The sequence below is a fragment of the Rhinatrema bivittatum genome, chromosome 8 (genome assembly GCF_901001135.1).
Source record: "Rhinatrema bivittatum chromosome 8, aRhiBiv1.1, whole genome shotgun sequence".
In the NCBI taxonomy this organism is placed as follows: Eukaryota; Metazoa; Chordata; class Amphibia; order Gymnophiona; family Rhinatrematidae; genus Rhinatrema; species Rhinatrema bivittatum.
The window spans coordinates 268,255,478-268,276,840 of NC_042622.1; the positions used below are offsets into that span (position 1 = coordinate 268,255,478).

Consider the following 21,363-nt stretch of genomic DNA (forward strand, 5'->3'; position numbering starts at 1 on the left):
CTATCACGTCAAGTTTTTTCTCTACAGCCTATCTTATCCCTGGATTTATCAAAATGCACTAAACATCGCATGCAATAGGAAAAGGGGCGTGTTTTATGGTAATAGGCTGTTTATCGCAAAGTGCGCTATCTTAGTGCTTCGCATAGGTATTACTGCAAACTGCAGCTCATTAAAGATGAACGTTTCATCGGGACAATGTCAGAACTCCAAACGAATGCTTGGTTGTCATTCAAAAACCTTGTCAAGGACTTTCTTGGAAATACACGAGCACAGAATTACACCGAAATTGTCCAGAAACTCTTGGAGAGCTTCAACATGCTTCACTGCAACCTGAGCATCAAAGGTGCATTTTTTGCATAGCCATCTTGCTGACTTCCCGAAAAACCCTGGTGCAGTGAGTGATGAGCAAGGTGAACGATTCCACCAAGATTTGAAGGTCATGGAGGCACGGTATCAGGGTAGATGGGATGTACATATGATGGCTGACTACTGTTGGAGCATCACGCGAGATTGTCCACAGATTGAACACTGCCGGAAAAGCTATAAGCGTAATATTTTACCTTAATATGTACGTTTGGTAGCAGAACTTTACTACTTGTACACAATTTGACTTACAGTAACAATTATAGCCTTTGTACGAATAAAATAACTCTAAATAAATAGTATATTCAGGTAATTTTTTCTTTTATTTCCTTTGTATGTACATTTTGTATGATTTTTGGGACAAAGGGAGGGTATCCTGTACCTTAAAAAGTTGACTTGATAGAGAAAAACTGGGGTCATTTTTGGATTCAGATGTGAAAAGTTAGTCAAAAACAAGTGTCAGATCTAACTCAACGAAAATTGAGTTATAATAGAAGGACTAGAGGTCACTCCAAGAAGTCAGCAAGTAGGTCATTTGAAACAAACTGAAGAAAAGTCTTTTTCACTCAGCGCATGGTTAAGCTCTGGAATTCATTGCCAGAGGATGTGGTTACGGGTTTAAAAAAGGTTTAGATAAATATCCTAGAGGAAAAATCCATAAACTGCTATTAATTAATAAGCAATAGTAGCTTGAGATTTATTTAATGTTTGGGTGCTTGCCAGGTACTTGCGACTTGGATTGGCCACTGTTGGAGACAGGATGCTGGGCTTGATGGACCTTTGGTCTGAGCCAGTATGGCATATCTTATGTTTTTATGTTCTAACTTTGGCCACCAAAGGTGTAAGCTCTTCTGGGCTTGCACCTGTAGCTGAACAAAACATACATTCCCTTGGGAGACACTTTCAGCTAAACAGTGGGCACTTGGTGTTGGGCATCCAGACTCTGAAGTACTGTTCAGCTGTAGGTGCCCGCCCCAGAGAGCTTACACTGGAAATATAAATCCTCCTGGGTCTGAGGTGGAGCACCACACTGGGCACAACAATAGACAATATTTGTCACCAGAAATGCGAGTTTATTCTTCAAAACAGATGTTACATTTCCAATGTAAGCTCTCTGAGGCAGGCACCAGTCACAGGTTTTCTTTGTTTTCCTCAACAGCTGGACAGCACATGCACACGTAGTGCTAACGTGTGTACTGTTCAGCTGTGGGTGCCCATCCAGCAGCTTATGCTTTGTTCATCTAGCTGTAGGTGCCTTCCCCAGAGAGCTTATCCTTTTATTTTATTTGCCATTCCCTTGTCAAAATGGCCTTGAATGAGAGAATGTGCCTATGAGTTGGGATACACAGCATCAGCCTCAGATGCTATGCCATTTTGGCAAGGAATGGCAAGTAAAATCAAAGCATAAGCTCTCTGGGGTGGGCACCTTCAGCTGAAAAGTATGCACTTTGGCACTGTGTATCAAACCTCAGCATCCTGTTCAGATGTAGGTGCCCGCCCCAGAGAGCTTACGCTTTGATTTTACTTGTCGAAAGAGCCATGGATGCAAGAATTCACTAGCCAGCTGAACAAAGCGTAAGGTCCCTGGGGTGGGCACCTACAGTTAAAACAGTATTGCCAAAGTTGGATGCGCGGCGCTGGCGTACCGTTCAACTGCAGATGCCCTCCCCGAGAGCACCGAAAATTAAATACCTGGGTCCAAAGTGGAGCAAACTCCCATTTTCTAGTGGCTAAAGCTATTCTATTGCTGCGCCCAGTGCGGTAGATGCAGCGAGACCCCACCACACTGGGCAGAGCAATAGTATAATACGGCAATGGAAATGCTTCCCACTCAGGAGTCACATTTACAGTGTTAAGCTGTCCGCCCTGCAAGGCGCCTCCCTGCATGGCTGAGGAATAGCTTAATACCCTCTTGTGCACGGGATTTGCATGCACCTGCACTAATCCTAGCGCTGCCTTGAAATCCTGCTTTAGCAGGCGTTTTTTTTTAGGAGTTAAAACCCTCACACCTTTTCCGCCAGAAAAATGCCTGCTAAAAGAGGAGTAAAAAAAAAAAAACCTGCACTAACCTTAGCGCCCCTTACTGCGTCGGCCCCAGAGCGCGGTGTGGTGTTTTGATGGGGGGAGTCGTGATAGCGAGGGAACTCGTGCTCCTTCCTAGGGCACCTGCTAAAGGTTCGACTCTTAGTTTGTTTTCATTTTGTACCTCGCTTTGTGCGATTTTCTGAAATCCGTAAAGCAATGAATAAATGTTTGTTTTTTTTGTAAACAAAGAAGCCCGTCATGCTGCTGGTGGATGAGTGTGAGAAGGCAGCTTAGCCATGTGAGAAATCCTTTACAGCTGCTCCCAGCACTTTCAGGTGCAGGGTACTTGCCTGGCTACAGAGGGAAGGTAATAGGCAGGATATTTAAAGGCTTGGGTTTCTTTTTTTGGTAGCACATTATGCAAATTCCTGGACGGGGGGGGGGGGGGGGGAAACCGGCGTAGGCAGACTTTAAACGTGGATCCAAGTAAGCAGACAGGAAGGTTTCAGATTTCATGGCCGTCACACCTGGAAAACCATCAGAACCGCACGAGTAACTTGGTAATGCTACATCCGGCTGATAATCAATGCTGATAATCAATGCTGACGCCTTAGTACCCTTGCCCACAAGTAGAGACCAGATGTGAGGAGACACCTTGCCCGAGACTGTGCAGCACGAGGCTGGGAAGCCTTGCAGGACCACGTTATTCGTGTTTTCTGCGATCCTTTAGGAGGTAAAGGTACTCTGGGCTGCTGAAACACAAAAGCCTGCTGGTCTCTGTGGCCCAAAGGCTCTTTCACTGGTGGGTAATGTTGTGCCTACAAACCCTGCCTCTGGAAAGCAGCAGATGCTCCTGGGACCTGCAGGCAGCACACGGGGACTCCAGCTCCCACGACTGCAGATGTATAGGGACCCCTTTCAGAAAAGAGTTGCAAGGTGGAGCCTCTCAGAGCGTGCCCAGTCGGAGCCCCGAGACCGAAAGCTCATGCTAGCGAAAGCTTCCTGTTTCCGTGGCTTGGCCAATGGCTTTGCGCGACTTCAAGCTTGCTAATGCCAAAAGTGTGTTTCTAGACCCCGAAGAAACAAAGTGTGTTTACAGGTAACCTTGAACTGGTCAGTCTTGTCCTTCCTGCGGCACACGTACCCAAAGCATAACACAGACATCACTTAATAGTCTGCATGCGAGTGATTTTTCTCAGTCGGTGATGGTTGGTGGCTTATTCTATATTTCGTGTGGCTCGCACAGTAATATAGAGATACGGACTGCAGAAAGAGAAGACAAAAAAAGCTATCGCCAGGATGGACTGAAAGCCTTTTAGAAGAGTCTTTGTATGTAGCACTATAGCCTGCCATGACCATGCTCTGGCAGGAGTGGTTACAGTGTGAGTGTAAGGCTAGGTACATTCCAGACTTTCGGGTTGTCTTTCCATCATCCTGGCTCTGACCTGTTACATGTTGTGAATTTTTGGGCCTTCTCCCGTATTCCTAGGAACGCGGCTCTCTTCAGCTCGGCTGCTTGCTGGCCCCAGTACATCTCTCTCCCGCTGATCATCCTGCTCCTTGCACTATTGTTTCAGGAGGGTAGGACTCCGTTCTGAACGGTGGACACCCGCATCAGTGTCAAATGTAGGAGTAATGGTGTCGCTGTCTATATCTACGATGGCCCGTTATCTCTGGCACACAGAGTCAAAAACACGATCTCGAGTATGGAAAGACTCATTTTTAATAACAAAACTAAATAAAGTTAAACACACTTAACACAGAAACGCTGCCACTTAGTGGGCCTTTTAGTGCTCGCTAGGAGAATGTTAGGGCGTGGGGGGGTCCAAAGGGGGCAGAGCGACGGGCCATCTGCTGCTGTACTCTGTCCTGCCAGCCGCGCCTCCCTGCTGAGGGCTCCTCCAGCGCCGCATCCGCAGACGATTTACGCAGCGCAGGGGCTGGAGTCACTCCAGACGTTGCCTTTGTTGGAGGAGCTGGCCCCTTGGTGGAGGATGGGCTGGTCCTCCTCCTCTTAACCCCCTCTCCCCCTTCTGCTCCCGAGCTGGGGTGGAAGGTGCAGCCACTGGAAGAATGATAAAACAGAGGGTCAAACACAGAACCTTGCACGCTGGGCTAATAACACCATAAACGTGTGGTCGGCACTACTGTTGAGGCTCTGTCTATTGAATGGGAACATACTGAAGGTATGATAACATGGCACTTAGTCCGATAGCATTCATGGTTTGCACGGACACGGCTAGTCAGCACACCATGTGTGCAAGGAAGCTCAGGAGCCAGTCCAATGCACGGGTCAGATAACTGGCGCGGTTTACTTTACCTGCAAGGCGTAGGGAGTGAGAGTTGGCCATAACTCAACCCAAAGCATATACTTTGTTGGCCCTGCACCATGAGGTGATGTGAACTAACACAGTCTTGCTGCAAAATGGAAGTCTTAACATTCCTTGACTACTGTACGAATCCAGTGACAATCCAACATACACAGCTACTGTCACAGAAAACGGAGGAGTGATAGGCCCAAAAATGTGAAGACGGAGGCAAAACAAAAAAAAAGGAGCAGAGAATAGAAATTTAGGGTATATGAGCCAGCCAACCACAGAGGGTGTCTAAGAAGACACCCAGAGCCCAATCTTCAGTGCTACTTAGCGGGCTACATACAGCGGTCACCACTTAGCCAGATAAGCCACTTCTACGGCCAAGTCGTTAGCTGGATATCTAATGGGGGTAAAGCAGGTGGATCAGGACAGTGCCGTTTATTCTACTAACATTCAGGCCGATTCAGTAAAAACGCGGGAGAGCGGACGAACGCCCGCTCTCCCGGCGCGCGCGATACAGTATGCAAATGAGGTGGTGCGGTAGAATCGGGCAAAAGGAGGCACTAGGGACACAGCCCGACAGCCGCGGGCCGAATCCAAATTTATTTATTTTTTTTTTTTTTAACTTTTTTTATTCTTCGGGACCTCCGACTTAATATCGCCATGATATTAAGTCGGAGGGTGCACAGAAAAGCAGGGGTGCACAGAAAAGCAGAAATTAGCGCCTACCTTTGCGTCGGCGCTAATTTCTGAAAGTAAAATGTGCGGCTTTGGCTGCACATTTTACTTTCTGTATCGCGCAGGCACACCTAATAGCGCCCTCAACATGCATTTGCATGTTGAGGGCGCTATTAGGTGCCGCGGGTTGGACGCGCATTTTCCGCCCCTTACTGAATAAGGAGTAAGGGAAAATGCGCGTCCCAGGGCGTTGGAGCGCACTGTACTGTATCGGCCTGTTAGCCGGATAAGTGCCGATATTTGGACTTAAATTAATCGGCTAAGTTACACCTGCCCTACAACGGGTATAACTTATCTGGCTAAGTAGCACCAAATACGGGGATATTCAGCAGCATGGCCGCGCTGCAGGATATCCCATGTAAGCTAGCCGCATAAGTCTTATCCAGCCAACTTATACAGGCATTCTGTTCTGAATATCTACCTCGTACAGCTCCAACTAGTGCGCTGGAGAACCCTAACGCTTTGTATGGGTGTGGCCCCGGCAGTGCTTTTAACCTTCCTCTCGTACCTGTGCATGTGCTTATTGCTCTTCGGTACCACAAGCATTTTCTTTGCTGAGTCATCGTGACATATCCCTGTGTGAATTGTTTAGTAAAGGGAATGGCAGGTATAATTCTCCCTAAAAGGTGCAGGCCCATGCAAATTATCTCAAGTTGCTAGTCGGACAAGCAACCCCAGCACTGAAATGAAACACGGGGTCTTCGTATATCAAGCGTTGGGTGCACACTATTAGGCCCACTGAAACATGTGAGGACTTACCCTCTGCAACCTGCAAGCTCCTCCCACACTTGCCGCAGCAGCCCAGGCTCCGGCCTGCAGAACGTGGCTTTCAGTTTCTCCATGTAACCAGGGAGTATAGGTTTGCCTGTGGGGAAATGCCATGACATATGAACATTTTGAAATAGTCCCTCGCTCTTGGTCATGGTAAACCTTTCCTGTCTACCTCCAGCTTATCACTTCCCCATTGCTCTCCTCCTCCGTGCAGTTTCTCTCTCTTCATAGACACTCCCACGAACCAACCCTAGCATTTCATCCCTCCTCAAAATAACCCCCGCTGGCCAGAATGAGCATTAACAAGTTGTGAAGTCATCTGGACAGCAACCGGTCAAAAGGCAGGAGCTGTTGGCTATTTCTTCATGCAGATAAAGTACAGTTTCCTATCTACCCATCTGCCACTAGACCTGAGTTTAAGCCCAGTCCTCACTTCTAGCACACCAATGGTGATCTGAAAGTGGGAGGTGTGCCATGTCAACACCTGCCAGCCCCAGGATATGCTTGTGATAAGACACAACTTGAGGACAAGACCAAGGCAGCACTGTGATTACCCAGTGCCCCCATCAACCCCCTTTGTGCATTCCCATTGACGCCACTGCTCCAAATATGGGACCCATTCCCAACCCCAGCTCAACAGCTAGCAAAGCCCATTGGGGTGCCCCTACAACTCTCCCCCAGACAATAACCCCTGGATATTCTGGATTCTTACCTGCGGTTGGCTCACGAGGATACAGAACTTCCTCCTGGGGCAGCACAGCTGGGCCAGCAGCTCCTTCCCCTCTGGCAAGAAATTCTCCTTTCTGCTGTAGGCAGCCATTTTGGAATAGGACTGCCCAGCCAGTAGAGGGCACGGCTTCCTAGCAGGCTGTGCCTTGTGGTTACTAAGTTATCCAGCTAACTGACGATGTCCAACCTATAAGCGGATATCTCGGTTTTCCGGCTAACTGGCAATATTCATACATATGATCAGCTGCTTGTATTTCTAGCCAGCTACACCCAGATATTTAGGCTTGGCCAGACAAGTTTTTGAGGTTTGGAAATTCTTGCTCTCTTTAATCCATTTATTTGTATTCTGTTTATATTTAACCACTCAGATTTGGTGCTAGCTGGCTTATTGAATATTGATCTCCTAATGAGTAAGTTGAACAACCAAGTCCCAGTACAGATCCCTGAGGCACTCCACTGTTTACCCTTTTCCACTGAGAAAACTGACCATTTAGTCCTACTCTCTGTTTCCTGTCTTTTAACAGTTACCAAGCCACAGTAACAGCATCTCTTTCTCCAGCTCATCCTACTGACTCTCTGTGTGATCGTGGACAAGTCACCTTATCTCCCTGTGCCTTTGGGACCTTATTTAAAATGAGGCATTTGTATTCAACTAACTTTCTTGGTCAACAAATTAAATCATGCATTATTAATTGCAGCACTATCCTCTTTCCAATCACAGATGTCACATTATCTCCTTGAGTCAATCCCCAAGCTCATTCGGTGAAGCACAGCGGAGTCCTCTTACACAGTCAAAGGCTCGGCGTCTGCACAGGCCCGTCACCCTGTGCGCAGGACATGATCAGTGCCAGAGGGATGTCCCAGCCTGAAGCACATTTAGCAGGCAAGTCTGTAAAAGATGCTGCCATTAACCTGCATGCTTTAGCACACGCATTAATCAGTGTGCTAAGTGGCTGAAAGACCCACACTTCTCCACCAAGATCCAACCTCCCCAGTGTCTATTAAAAACCCTCTCATCCTTCTTCCCAGCCTCCCAATGCTTGCTAACAGCCCTCCAGGTGTTGCAAGGGCCTGCCACACACACACACACACTGTTAAGGTGATTTTGAGGTCCGCTGCACACAGACTGTGGCAAGGAGGGGTGAAGAGGCCTGAGGCAGACAGATAAGAAAAGAACCAGGATAGGAGGAATGCCAGAACACCAGGGGTTAGAGGATGGGAAGAAGGAGACACCCAGAGAGAGAACGGAACATTCAGTCCATGGTGAAAGAAGCCTCGGGTTTCCTGCCCGGGCACAAATAAGAAATCGAGCAAGCTCAGAGATGGGTGAAAGCAGAGATAAAAGGCAAGATGTGGCATGATGACAGCAGATCTGAAGCTCCGTTCCTGGAATCGTCCTCTGCATTGATGGCCGGCTGAATGGTCTCTGCAGCGATTAATCCATCTCATTTCAGCCTCTGACATGCACCCTCACCCACAGATTGCCTTTCAGTGTTACGCGTGCCGCCAGCGGCAGCCCCGCGGCGCGGTCCTCTCACCTTTTCAGACGGACTCCAGCTCCTGGCTCCTCTTCTCCGGTAGCGGTGGGCCGCCTGCTCCGACCTCGGGTTCCCTCCAGTGCCTCCGGCCCTGTCCCGCTACCCAGTGTTGCCAGCCAAGATGTCCCTGTTCGTCAGGCCTCTCCGCGTGGCCTGCAGTGGAACGCCGTCATCAGCACCGTGCCCCTTCCTAGGTGCGCGGGCATCAGTAGTTCTTTTAAAGAGCCTGCGGTGGGAACCTGGATGTGGACCCAGATGCTGATGTACGACTCTTCAGTGTATAAAAGCTCAGGCCTCGCTCCTTAGCGTTGCCTTTGCAACAGGTCTCCTCATAGCTGATCCGAGAATCGTTCCTTCATTGTGTTCCTGTTTCCCTGTGGTTCCCGGTTCCTGTTCTCCTATGTGTTGGACTGACTCTTTCAATTTGACCTTTACTACGCCTGACTACTCTTCAGCTTCTCTCCAGCCCTGGACCTCCGCTACGCCTGACTACTCTTCAGCTTCTCTCCAGCCCCGGACCTTCGCTATGCCTGACCACGCCTGCCTGCCTTCTCCGTGCCCTGACCATTGCCTTCATTGACTACGCCTGCCTTCTCCGTGCCCTGACCCTTGCTTTGAACAACTACGCTACAGAATTTCCTGTGTCTAGAGTTCGACTTCCTTACCACAACTTCCACTTGCCACCGGCTCTGATCCTCGCCTGTCAGCGATGCCTCCTCTCGCCTATCCTCTGGACGTGGACTTACAAGGTTTAGGCCTTTCTTTGCTTGAACACCTCCAGTTACTCATTGTTCCTTTAGCGCCTGAATTCCAGTACCGAATCCTGTCCAAGATAGGACTACCAACACAAAAAGAAGGAGATACTCTTCTCTCCAAATATTAACCACAGATGAAGGTAGAGAGCAGAAAATATTAAACAGTCCAGCACTTATGAATTATAAATCAAAAATTCTGTTTAATCAATATTCTTTCCAAGCGGCAACTCCAAAAGCTCTAAAGACATACAGTAGTTTTCAACCAGGTCCCCCGACATGGACCGTATTTCGCTAAGAGCTGCATCGGGAGGGACTGAGTACAGTGTAATTTCAACCACTTCACTCAGGTCCAAACTCAAGTTCAAAGGACTACACCATCTACCGGCTGCTGTCTGGGGGCTGAATCACCTTCCATCTCTAGCTAACCTCAAGGCCCACCTAAGTCCTGCTGGCCCCGGCACCCAAATGCTCAACCCGAGGGGAACGAGGGCTGGTATAGGTGAAGCTCCAGCGGCCTCTAGCTTCAGCCCACTCCACCTGCTGATGGTGGGGACCCTTAGGTCCTTGCCCACGGGTAGTGTCAACCCCACCTCAGCCCAAGGGTCCACCTCAGACGCAACAGTTTGCAAAGGCCATAGACTTGGTGGAGCCGCATGCCCTCCAGGCCATCCCAGACCTGGCATCCATGGTACAAGAACAGCAGCAGTTCCTTGAGCCATTGGCCTCCTCCATGGATCGTCTTCACACCTGGCTTGATGCCCTTACGAATAATTCGGCTCCTCCTCCTCTACAGCCACCTCTATCTATGTCTCGAGCCTTGTTGGCACTTCCAGCGCCCCCACGTTTCAATGGCAACTCCAGACTCTGCAAAGGGTTCATAAACCAATGCTACATGCAATTAGATCTGCAGCCTTCTGTCTTCCAGGACGAGTTGACGAAAGTCACATTCATCTTATCCCGCCTTGAAGGGAAAGCGCTGGCCTGGGCTTCTCCCCTGTGGGAATGCTCAGACTCCTTATTGAAGGAACTGGCTCAATTTGTGGCTGTTTTCAGATGGACCTTTGATGATCCTGGGCGGCATGCTGTGGCAAGCACCAGTTTACTACACCTTCGTCAAGGGCAAAGAAGTCTTTGTCCTTGACGAAGGTGTAGTATACCATTATTATACCATTGAGTTTTATACCATTGAGTTTTGGACTTTGGCTACCAAGCTCGCTTGACAGGAAGTCTGCCTCTGAGCTATCTACCTGGATGGATTCTCTCCGCAGCTAAAAGATGAGTTGGCTGCTTGGGAGCTCCCTTCCTCTCTGGAGGACCTTATAGATTTGGCAGGTCGAATCGACCATCGTCTTCAAGAGCGTCACCGGGAGAGTCGGATGCCCAAGAAGCCTTTGTGGGTTTGATCCCACTCACCACCAGTTACCAACCCTGCATCCTGCAGCGACACTAGAGTGGTCAAGGTGGAAGAACCTATGCAGTTGGGTCGCGGGCAGCTGACACTGGAATAGCGCCTCCGGCGAAGACAAACCGGCCTGTGTCTGTATTACGGAGCACCTGGCCACCATCTACAGACTTGCCCAATATTTCCGGGAAACTCCTTGGCCCAAGTTCAGTAGGGGTTCTGAACTTGGGTACAACCTCTCCGGCCCCTCAATCATCAGTACCAGTCACTCTAATCTGGGACTCACTGGCCTTCCCGGTTCTTGCTCTGGTAGATTCCAGAACAGGAGGTAATTTTATCCTTAAAGACCTTGTGCAGATGAACTTTGAAAGCTTTCCTGTGAGCTTACATCAATGACTGACAAGATAACTGGTCAGACCTCTTATCCTGGGCAGAGTTTTCTCATAACTCTCACATCGCCATGGCTACTGGAACGTCCCCATTTTCAATCGTCTATGGGAAACAACCACGACCACCATTACCCATACCTCTATCCATGCCGTCCCCTGTGGCACAGGCCACTGCGGATACCCTTAAGACACTATGGGAACAAACAAATCTTCGCCTATGTCAGGCCGCCTCCCAGGCCAAGAGAACTGCTGACAGTCAAGGCCGCTCTGCTCCTGAATTCCTTACTGGCCAGAAAGTCTGGTTAAGTACCAGATACATCCGACTTCAAATTCCGTCGCAGAGATTTGCTCCCAGATTCATTGTGCCTTTCACTGTTACCCAACGCATCGGACCTGTTACATATCAGCTTCGGCTGCCTCCTACACTGAGTATACATAATACATTCCATGAATCGCTTTTAAAGCCTGTGATTTTGTCTTGGCCTGCCCGGAAGGCCCCTGAGCCACCTCCTTTGGTGGCAGAAACCGACACGACGTACAAGGTCCACGAAGTCCTAGACATCCGCCGTAGGGGCCGCCAATGGGAAAACATCCTTTCCTGGGATATGGACCCGAAGAGAATTTGTGGGAGCCAGCTCGAAACATCCTGGATAAGACCCTCCTCTTGAATTTCCACCATGCCCATCCGGGCAAACTCCGACCTCCAGGAGGGGGGCGTAAAGGGGGGGTACTGTTACGCATGCCGCCTGCGGCAACCCCACAGTATAATCCTCATCTTTTCATAAGGACTCTAGCTCCTGGCTCCTCTTTACTGGCGGCAGTGGACCGCCAGCTCCGACCTCAGGTTCCCTCCAGTGCCTCAGGCCCTGTCATGCTACCCACTGCTGCTAGCCAAGATGCTCCTGTTTGTCATGCCTCTCCGCGTGGCCCGCGGAGAGATGCCACCATCAGCGCTGCGCCCCTTCCTAGGCACGCGTGCATCATTAGTTCTTTTAAAGGGCCCATGGTGGGATCCTAGCCACGGACCCGGATGCTGACGTCAGACTCTTCAGTGTATAAAAGCTCAGGCCTCGCTCCATAGCATTGCCTTTGCAACAGGTCTCGTCGTACTCCTCGTACTCATTACTGATCCGAGAATCGTTCCTTCGTTGTGTTCCTGTTTTCCTGTGGTTCCCGGTTCCTGTTCTCCTTGTTCCTGTTTCGTCTATGTGTTGGACTGACTCCTTGGATTTGACCACTGCTACGCCTGACTACTCTTCAACTTCTCTCCAGCCCCGGACCTCCGCTACGCCTGACTACTCTTCAGCTTCTCTCCAGCCCCGGACCTCCGCTACGCCTGACTACTCTTCAGCTTCTCTCCAGCCCTGGACCTCCGCTACGCCTGACTACTCTTCAGCTTCTCTCCAGCCCCGGACCTCCGTTATGCCCGACTACTCTTCAGCTTCTCTCCAGCCTCAGACCTTCGCTACGCCCGATCACGCCTGCTTTCTCCGTGCCCTGACCATTGCCTTGATTGACTATGCCTGCCTTCTGTGTCCTGACCCTTGCTTTGAACAACTACGCTACAGACTTTCCTGTGTCCAGAGTTCTACGTTGCTTGCCACAACTTCCACTTGCTGCCGCCTCTGATCCTCGCCTGTCAGTGACGCCTCTTCTCACCTATCCTCTGGACGTGAACTTACAAGGCTTAGGCCTTCCTTTGCTTGAGTGCCTCCAGTTACTCATTTTTCCTTTGGCGCCGAATCCTGTCCAAGATAGGACTATGCCATCTACCGGCTGCTGTCTCTGGGCTGAATCACCTTCCACCTCTAGTTAACCTCGAGGCCCACCTAAGTTCTGCTGGCCCCGGCACCCAAAGGCTCAACCCGAGGGAAACGAGGGCTGGTATAGGTGAAGCTCCAGCGGCCTCTAGCTTCAGCCCACTCCACACCTGCTGATGGTGGGGACCCGTAGGTCCTTGCTTACGGGTTGTGTCAACCTCACCTCAGCCCAAGGGTACACCTCCGACGAAATACTCAGTGCCTCCCCTCCATCCTGTACCCTGCTATCTCTGTGACTACATTCTTCTCTCCAGACTGTCTCTCTCAGGGCTTCTCCTCCTCTCCCTCCCTCCTCCAACAGACTCTCTCACTTGCCTCCCCCTCTGTCCTTCTCTCCACTAACATTCAGGCCGATACAGTAAAATCGGCGGGAGAGCCGGAGCTCCAAGGCGAGCGCCCGCTCTCCCAATGTGTGCCCAGGCCACTCTTCTGGGCACGCGATCCAGTATTTAAATGAGGGCCCGCGGTAAAAAGAGGCGCTAGGGACACTAGTGCGTCCCTAGTGCCTACTTTTTGACAGGAGCTGCGGCTGTCAGCAGGTTTGACAGACAACGCTCAATTTTGCCGGCATCGATTCTCAAACCCGCTGACAGCCACAGGTTCGGAAAACAGACGCCGGCATAATTGAGCATCTGTCTTCCGACCCGCGGGCCGATTTTTAATTTTTTTTAAATTTTGGGGCCTCCGACTTAATATGGCTATGATATTAAGTCGGAGGGTGTACAGAAAAGCAGTTTTTACTGCTTTTCTGTACACTTTCCCGGTGCCGGCAGAAATTAACGCCTGCCTTTGGGCAGGCGTTAATTTCTGAAAGTAAAATTTGTGGCTTGGCTGCACATTTTACTTTCTGTATGGCGCGGGAATAACTAATAGGCTCATCCACATGCATTTGCATGTTGCAGGCAGCTATTGGTTTTGGGGGGTTGGACGTGCGTTTTCAATGCGCTATTACCCCTTACTGTATAAGGGGTAAGAACAGAGCGTCAAAATGCGCGGCTAATCGCGGGCTGATTGTCTCTTAGTTCCAGAGGGACCAAAGTCAAGTGCTTGAAGATCCTAGGGTGGGAACTTATGCAGGGAGAGACTGGAAACACCAGAGGGGAGGGGAGGCACCAAACGGGAAAGAAAGCCCCAGAGTGTAAGTAGGTTGGTTGGGAGTACTAGAAGGGTGAACAGGGGGTGAGGCTGGGCTGAAGGGGGGAGGAGACCACTGGAGGGGTGAAGAGGTATTGGGTGCGGGTGAAGGGTAAGGAGGATTCAGTACCTGGAGAGATAAAGTAGGAGACACTGGAGGGCTGAGGAGGCCAGAGGATGAAGATGCTTTACGGGACTGAGAAGAACAGAAATGTCACTACATGAGGCAGATGAGTGGAATTGAGGGGAAGCAGGGCAGTGAAAGAGGAAATGATTACAGCACCCCCTCCTGAATCCCACATCCCTCCCACCACACCCTGAACCGTGCTACACACCTTCTCCTCGCTTTTGCCCCCGTTATCTACGACACGGCACATGCTGGGTTAAAGGCTGCCCTGGATGTCTTACCTCTCAAAGAGGAGGCGGACAGCAATGAAGGCCAGAGCCAAAGGGAGGCTGAGCAGGAGGTGCCGAGGCCGGGGGTAGCACACCCACTCCGTATCCTGCATGTCCTCCCAGGTGATCCCCGGTGGGAGCCAGTACTCCTGCCGCCACAGCCACTCGTTCAGTGCCACCTCCATCCTGCAGGGAGCCAAAAAAAAAAGACGTCACTACATTATACAGGATCTCCTTCTGGAAGGAACCACAGCGAGCCACAGGCCACACGCCCTGGATTATCAGAGCGTCGCCCTCTGCTTCGAAGGAGAGGGGAGGGGGGGGGGGGGTTGAGGGATAGAGGAGTTTAGATTCAGAGACAGCCAACACGAGCCCTGAGCTTTTTACAGTCTGGGGTACTGATTGCGCAGACATTAAGGAAGAAACACAGGACTGCTTCTACGGCCAAGTTCATAAGCAAAGCACGTCAAACAGCACTGACTGATACACGGGGGGGTAACCTGCACGGCACGGCAGATACTACCATGGGAAGCTTGCTGGGCAGACAGGATGGACCACTGGTCCTTTTCTGCCATTGTTTCTATAAATATGAAATTTGGAAACATTTTGCACTCTTAGCGCTCCGTCCCATGATGGTATCTCCCCATCCAGCTCTCCTTAATCCTCACCGTCCAGCCTTCATCAGAGGACCAACATGTGTGACCTATCCTCCCCTCCTCCTCACTTTATCAGGGAATCATCGTGAATGGCTCTTTTTTTTTCCTTTCTTTCCCATCTAGCTCTCATTAGGTAGCCATCAGGCACTGCCTCTTTCTTATCACGTGGTCATCCTGCACAACTTATCTGCTTGCACACCCCCATCCAACACTCGTAAGCAAACAAGCATGAATGCCCTTCACCTGGGTCTGCAGGCGCTATGGCCTGGTCACCAGGGGCTCCACAGTGCTCGGAAGCCCTCTGTCCACCCCTTCTGCCTCTGAATCCACTGCTGACTTTTCCCCTGGTGATAGCTGCACTTCCAGTTTTCCCCAAAGGAATAAGAAGTCAGGCGCACAATTCATTGCACAGGTGGGAGAGCTCAGGTTTCCGGCTTTCGTGCTCATTCACGGGGCCAGAGATGTGACAGATCGGATGCTGCAGCCTCTCCAGAAACCAAACCTGCACATCCTTCCTAAACAATAAAGCTGAGATTGTGTGATCTGCGCCGGTATTTCTGGTACAGTGTTGGTGGGTAAAGGTGGAAGACAGGGGAACGATGGGACAGGAGAAGGAGGCTGAGAAAGAAGGGGAAAAAAGGCAGGAGGGAGAGAGAGGGAATGGGACACGATAAGGAAAATAGGGAGAGAGGGCAGAAAAGAAGGATTAGAGGGAATGGGGCAGGGAAGAGGAGGGAGACAGGAGCTGAGGCAGGAGGATTGCCTGACATGTCGGACAACTTTCAAAAGGGAGAGAGAGAGCAACGCTGTACTATTGGTCTTATTAAGAGAGGGCCATGCACTAAGGCAGGGGTTCTCAACCTTTTTTCGGTCAAGACACACCTGACAGATGGTTCGCACATGTGTGACACGCTAAACACATGATCGTCACGGGGCTAAATGAAAACATACACTCTGCAAGTACAGGAACTGCCCCAACCTCCCAACAATGGGTGCAGAACAGAACCAGGACATTCCCCGTTCAATTTACCACACAAAAAAGATATTTCTGGTATCATCTCAGTAACAGCAACATAAACACTCTCTCCTACCAGGCGCAATAGCCCTCCTTATGAAAAGACAGTAATTTACCACCAGTGCAAGTCCTATTGAGAAAACACAACAAGTAACACTGGTACAAATGCCTCCATGCTAGTAAAATACCTCACCTCGGTTACATACACAGAACCGACCTTCACCAAGTACAGAAAGACCACAAATTATAAATATGGAGACAAACTGGAATGGGAAACCCCAAAAAGCCACTCTGCATGCAGTGCAAACCTGGAGAAATGGAAAGAGAAATATAGTACCTAACAGTCCCAGGATCTGCAATAATGTACACCAGCGGTTCTCAACCAGGGTGTCGTGACATGCCAGGGTGTCGTGACATACCAGGGTGTCGTGACATACCAGGGTGTCGCCACACTTCCTGGTCCCCTGCTGACCCAGCTGCTCCCCCTGCCCAAGCAAAACAGGAATGGATCCTCCACCCAGGCTTAAAATGCTGATAGCCCGGGCGGAACACAGCAGGAGAGCTGGAGTCAGTGGCACCGGCGTGGTCTCTTCTCCCCCCCCCCTCCCTCCCACGGCCTGGATGAGGAAGTGGTATGCAGTGGCCTTGCGCGCAGGAAGAAGAGACCGTGCTAGTACATGTAGCATCGGCCCGAAGAAGAGCAGCCCGGCGCGGTGCAAAAGAGGAGCAAAGCCAGCCCCCGCGGCGGATGGGACTCCTTCCTCGAGGCTGCCAGGGCCGGAAGTGAAGGAGGCTGCTGCTGTCGCTAGTTCGGTGGGGGGAGAGAGCAAGTGAGAGAGTGAACAAACATATGTGTTTGAGATCCTGTGTGTGTGAGAGAGAGGCAGCATGTATGTAAGTGACTGATTGAGAGCCTGTATGTGCGTGTGATTGACAGCCTGTGTGTGTGTAAGAGAGATCATGTGCATGTATGATTAAGAGCCTGTGTATATAAATAAGAGAGAGAGCATGTGTGTCTGTGTGTGATTGAGAGCTGGTGCAGGTGAGAGACTATGTGAGTATGTGATTGAGAGTCTGTGTATATAAATAAGAGAGATCATGTGCATGTATGATTAAGAGCCTGTGTATATAAATAAGAGAGAGAGCATGTGTGTCTGTGTGTGATTGAGAGCCTGTGCAGGTGAGAGAGTATGTGAGTATGTGATTGAGAGTCTGTGTATATAAATAAGAGAGATCATGTGCATGTATGATTAAGAGCCTGTGTATATAAATAAGAGAGAGCATGTGTGTCTGTGTGTGATTGAGAGCTGGTGCAGGTGAGAGAGTATGTGAGTATGTGATTGAGAGCCTGTGTATATAAATAAGAGAGAGAGCATGTGTCTGTGTGTGATTGAGAGCCTGTGTGTGTGAGAGAAAGAGAGAGCATGTGTAAGTGTATGAATGAGATTCTATGTGTGTGTGAGAGAGAGTGTGTGATTGAAAGCCTGTGTGTGTATGTGTGAAAAGATAGGACATGTATAAATGCGTGATTAAGAGCCCATATAAGTGAGAGAGAAAAAGCTTGTGTATATGTGCGTGATTGAGAGCCTATGTAAGTGGGAGAGACAGCATGTGTATATGTGTGATTGAGAGCCAGTGTGAGACATAGAGCTTGTGTGACAGAGAGAAGAGAAAGCTGCAAGCAAACCATCCTCCTGCAAATTCAAAACAATCTCAGGGCACCTGGATATCAAACGTTCCTAGGTATGCAGAACAAAGCATTTTTTTATCCTTATTTTTCATCATTGGGCCTTTGTGTCTGCTCTTTTGAAATATTTTACTGGTATCTAGACAATTTTGATATGAGTTTTGTTTTTTTTTAAATTTTATTTTTATTAAAGTTTTCCAAATTTACAAAATTACAATCGAAAAGGCAGCCCGCGATTCTGGAATACAAGATTAACAATGGCAAAACAATGTCAGATTAAGTACATACACAGATCTATGTTAACCCAAAGAAAACGCAAGCGAAGGCCGTCGCCAGCACGCTTATGTATGTCAAAGAGCAGACACCCTAACTAACAAGAAAGAAAAGGAAAAACCTTGGATTTTTTTTATTTTTATATATCCTGACTTACAAACTCTTATATACTGTACTTGTTGACTTTTGAACTCCTTCTGTCCCCTCCCCCTCATTAAGTGAGGCTCTGGGTTGTAAATAACAGGGGCCTGACAGAGTAATGTTGGTTCTCTCTTTGATTATATCGGGCCGTAATCTAACTAGATAATCGTCTATATACGATGGGGTGGCGTATGTCTTGATGGGGCTTGCTTGCTTCTAAGCTGAGGATGGGGGTCCGGTAGATGGAGAAATATCATCCAAGAACCCTCCCCAAACACCCAACCATTTTATTACAGCTCTTATTTGATTTTTCCTTAGCAGCTAAATATTCACACGTAAGGAGTTCGATCATCCGCTGAAGCCATTGTAAATGTTGTGGGATGCTGGAGCCTATCCAAAGCAGAAGTCTAATTTTTTTCCCAATGAGTCCTGCTTTTTTAATGAAAAGACTGTGAGCTGGCAAAAGTGGGATAGCCTGTGAGGGGAAAAGTACCAAAACGTCAGAGGGTTGGGTCCATAGGGAGTGTGGTTTTAAGTACCTCACTGCATGTTCGTCTAATCTGCAACCAAAATGAGTGAAGTACGGAGCAAGACCAAAAAGCATGATAATAGTCCCCTAGGCCTGCCTGGCATTTAGGATGAATAGGGGAAGGAGTTAGCTTAGCTGCAAAAGCTTTGTTCGGTGATTGGTAGAAAAGCCATAGAAACTTGAGCTGTGTTTCTCTAAGGGTAACGTTGCTAGTGACGTGGGGGATAGTAGTTAGACAATGCGAAAAGGTAGATAAAGATAGCCCAGAAAGGGCTCTGGGGTCCCGCTTATCGTACAGAGGTTGCAAGCAGTCTTTGTATCTGATTCCAGTTATGTACTTCATAAAGGAAGCTACGGCTGGTCGATTGTTCCCCTTGTTAAAGAACATATTTTTTAAAGAGTGAAAAGCACTGAGATTTTGTGAGGGGAATTCTAGAGAGTTGGCAAAATGTCTAATTTGTAGGTAAGCATAGAAATCGGAACGAGGGAGGGAGAATTGATCCTGCAATTCTTGATACAATAAAATTGTTCCAGTATTGGGAAAAAGTAATTGGAAAATTAAAGTAAGCCCACAAGACCTCCATCTATGGAAGGGACTACATTGCATCCCAGGGAGAAATAGTGGATTGTCAGCAATGGGTAACATGGGAGTTATAGAGTTTGATGTTTGAAAAATAGAACAGAGGGCTGGCCAGGCTTTACACAGGAATCTACAAGCATTTGTGTTGAAATTGAAGGGTCTATTCTGTTTTTGTCAATTTGCAGCAGATGACTGAGAATAGGGATCCCATACCAGCTTAATAGTAATTGTCGAGGGGTATAATGAGAGGTCCCTAAAATCCAATCACTGATTAATCTTGACATGCACGCTATGTTTTATTGCTTTAAGCTAGGACAGCCAAAGCCCCCTTTTGTTACTGGTATGGCAAGGGTTTGGAGAGACAAGTGGGCCTTTTTCCCATTCCATAAAAAATGTCTAAGTAATTTCTCAAATTCTTTATGATCTTTGTTCTTAATCCACAAGGGGAGCTGCCATCGATGCAGAGATTTAGAAGTGGAGATGAGAAGTGGACGGACGTTGCCATTGTATAAGGATTGTAAATTACAAGGAATTTGTATTTCATGACTTGGGCCACCCATTTTAAGGGAAATAGATTGTAAGTTACCAATGACAACTAAAGCTTCCGACTTCTCTTGATTAATTTTAAGGCCTACAAAGCGGCCATATGCCATTTGGAGAGCTGGTAGGGGGCCTAGGGATCGCACTGGGTTGGTAAGGAACATTAAAATATCGTCTGCAAATGCCGCAGTTTTGAATGTGTGGGAGCAGGGTCACCGTCTGTTTTCTTTAGGAGAGGGTTTATTGCTGAGATATATAATAAAGGAGAAAGTGGGCATCCTTGTCTCACTCTTCTATGTATTTGAACGCTGTTTGATTTATGCCCATTAGCAATAATAATAGAAGTTGGGTTGTTATATAGAAGACAAGGAGCCCATGAAATCCAAATCTATTGAGTACTGAAAAGAGAGAGGGCCATAAAACCCTATGGAAGGCTTTCTCAGAATCGTATCCTATGGCCAAAGCAGAGATGTTATATCATTGGCAGAAAGAAATAGCGGATATTAGTTTGATGATATGCGTTTTGGCGGCTCGACATTTCACAAATCCTACTTGATGTTCTGAAATAAGAAGAGGGAGCACACTGCTGATTCTATCCACTAGAACTTTTGCCAGAATTTTTAGATCGCAATTGAGAAGCGAAATGGCCGATAGGACTATGGAAGCAGAGGGTCTTTTCCTGGTTTAAGGAGGACGATAATGTGAGCGAGATTAAAATTCTGTGGGAAAGAGTTGGTTTTCAAAGCTTCCTGTAAAGAAGGAAACTAGTGCATTGACTACTTGGGGATTTAGCAGTTTATAGAAGTCATAAGCAAAGCCGTCTGGGCCCGGGGTCTTGCCAGATTTATTGTCCTTAATTTCCCGGGAGATCTCACAGCTTTGTATGGGTTTGTTTAAAAAGGAGAACTGGAGGTCTGATAAGTTGGTAGAGTGATGTTTTTAAAGAAGACTACCTCATCAGGGGGCCCTCCAGGGGCATCGTCTGAGTAAAGAATATTGTAAAAATGGTGAAAGACCTTGCAGATATCCGCTTGAGCTGTGACTGACTTGCCATTAGTTGTTTTCATATGTGTGATCAATGTCTTTTGGTGTTTGGAATGAACTAAATTAGCTAGATGTTTCCCAGCTTTATTGCCATAGTGAAAAATGTTATGACCACCGGCCGAGGCCGTCCACGGCAGGCTCAACTCATCTCATGTCTTGCCTGGCCTTCTACCCCCAGTGCTCTCGTGGCAGTGGCCAGTCACCACCGCCGCGTTTCTCCTGGCTCCCTGCACTCCACATGGCGGCCGGGACACCACCGACCAGCGCTTCGACCCTGGGCCTCTCTAGGTGTGTGCATGCGTGCGCTACCTGCCCTGCTTTGAAAGGGACCATGGCAGGAACTCCGGGTTCATCCCCGTCTGATGACATCATCAACCCGGGATATTTAAACCTCACTTGTAGCCTCCACTAACTGACTTGGCAACAAATTCCATACTTCTTCACGGACCGACTGTTCCTGTCATCGGACCTCTGCGCTTCTCCTTCCGGGTTTCTTTCTCAGCGCTTCCCGCTCCTCGGGGCC

The 21,363-nt window shown here is 48.8% G+C and overlaps 1 protein-coding gene across 3 annotated transcripts in view; it reads right to left on the reverse strand.

Annotated features, from left to right (window-relative positions):
• The window catches only part of CERS4 (ceramide synthase 4), a 183,451-nt gene that overhangs the window by 91,439 nt on the left and 70,649 nt on the right, over positions 1-21,363 (reverse strand). For all 3 annotated transcript variants that reach the window (XM_029610800.1, XM_029610801.1, XM_029610799.1), the window contains exon 2: positions 14,388-14,561. In XM_029610800.1, coding sequence (XP_029466660.1) covers positions 14,388-14,560 — 173 coding nt within the window. In that variant the 5' untranslated portion in view covers position 14,561. The remainder of the gene's footprint in view (positions 1-14,387; positions 14,562-21,363) is intronic.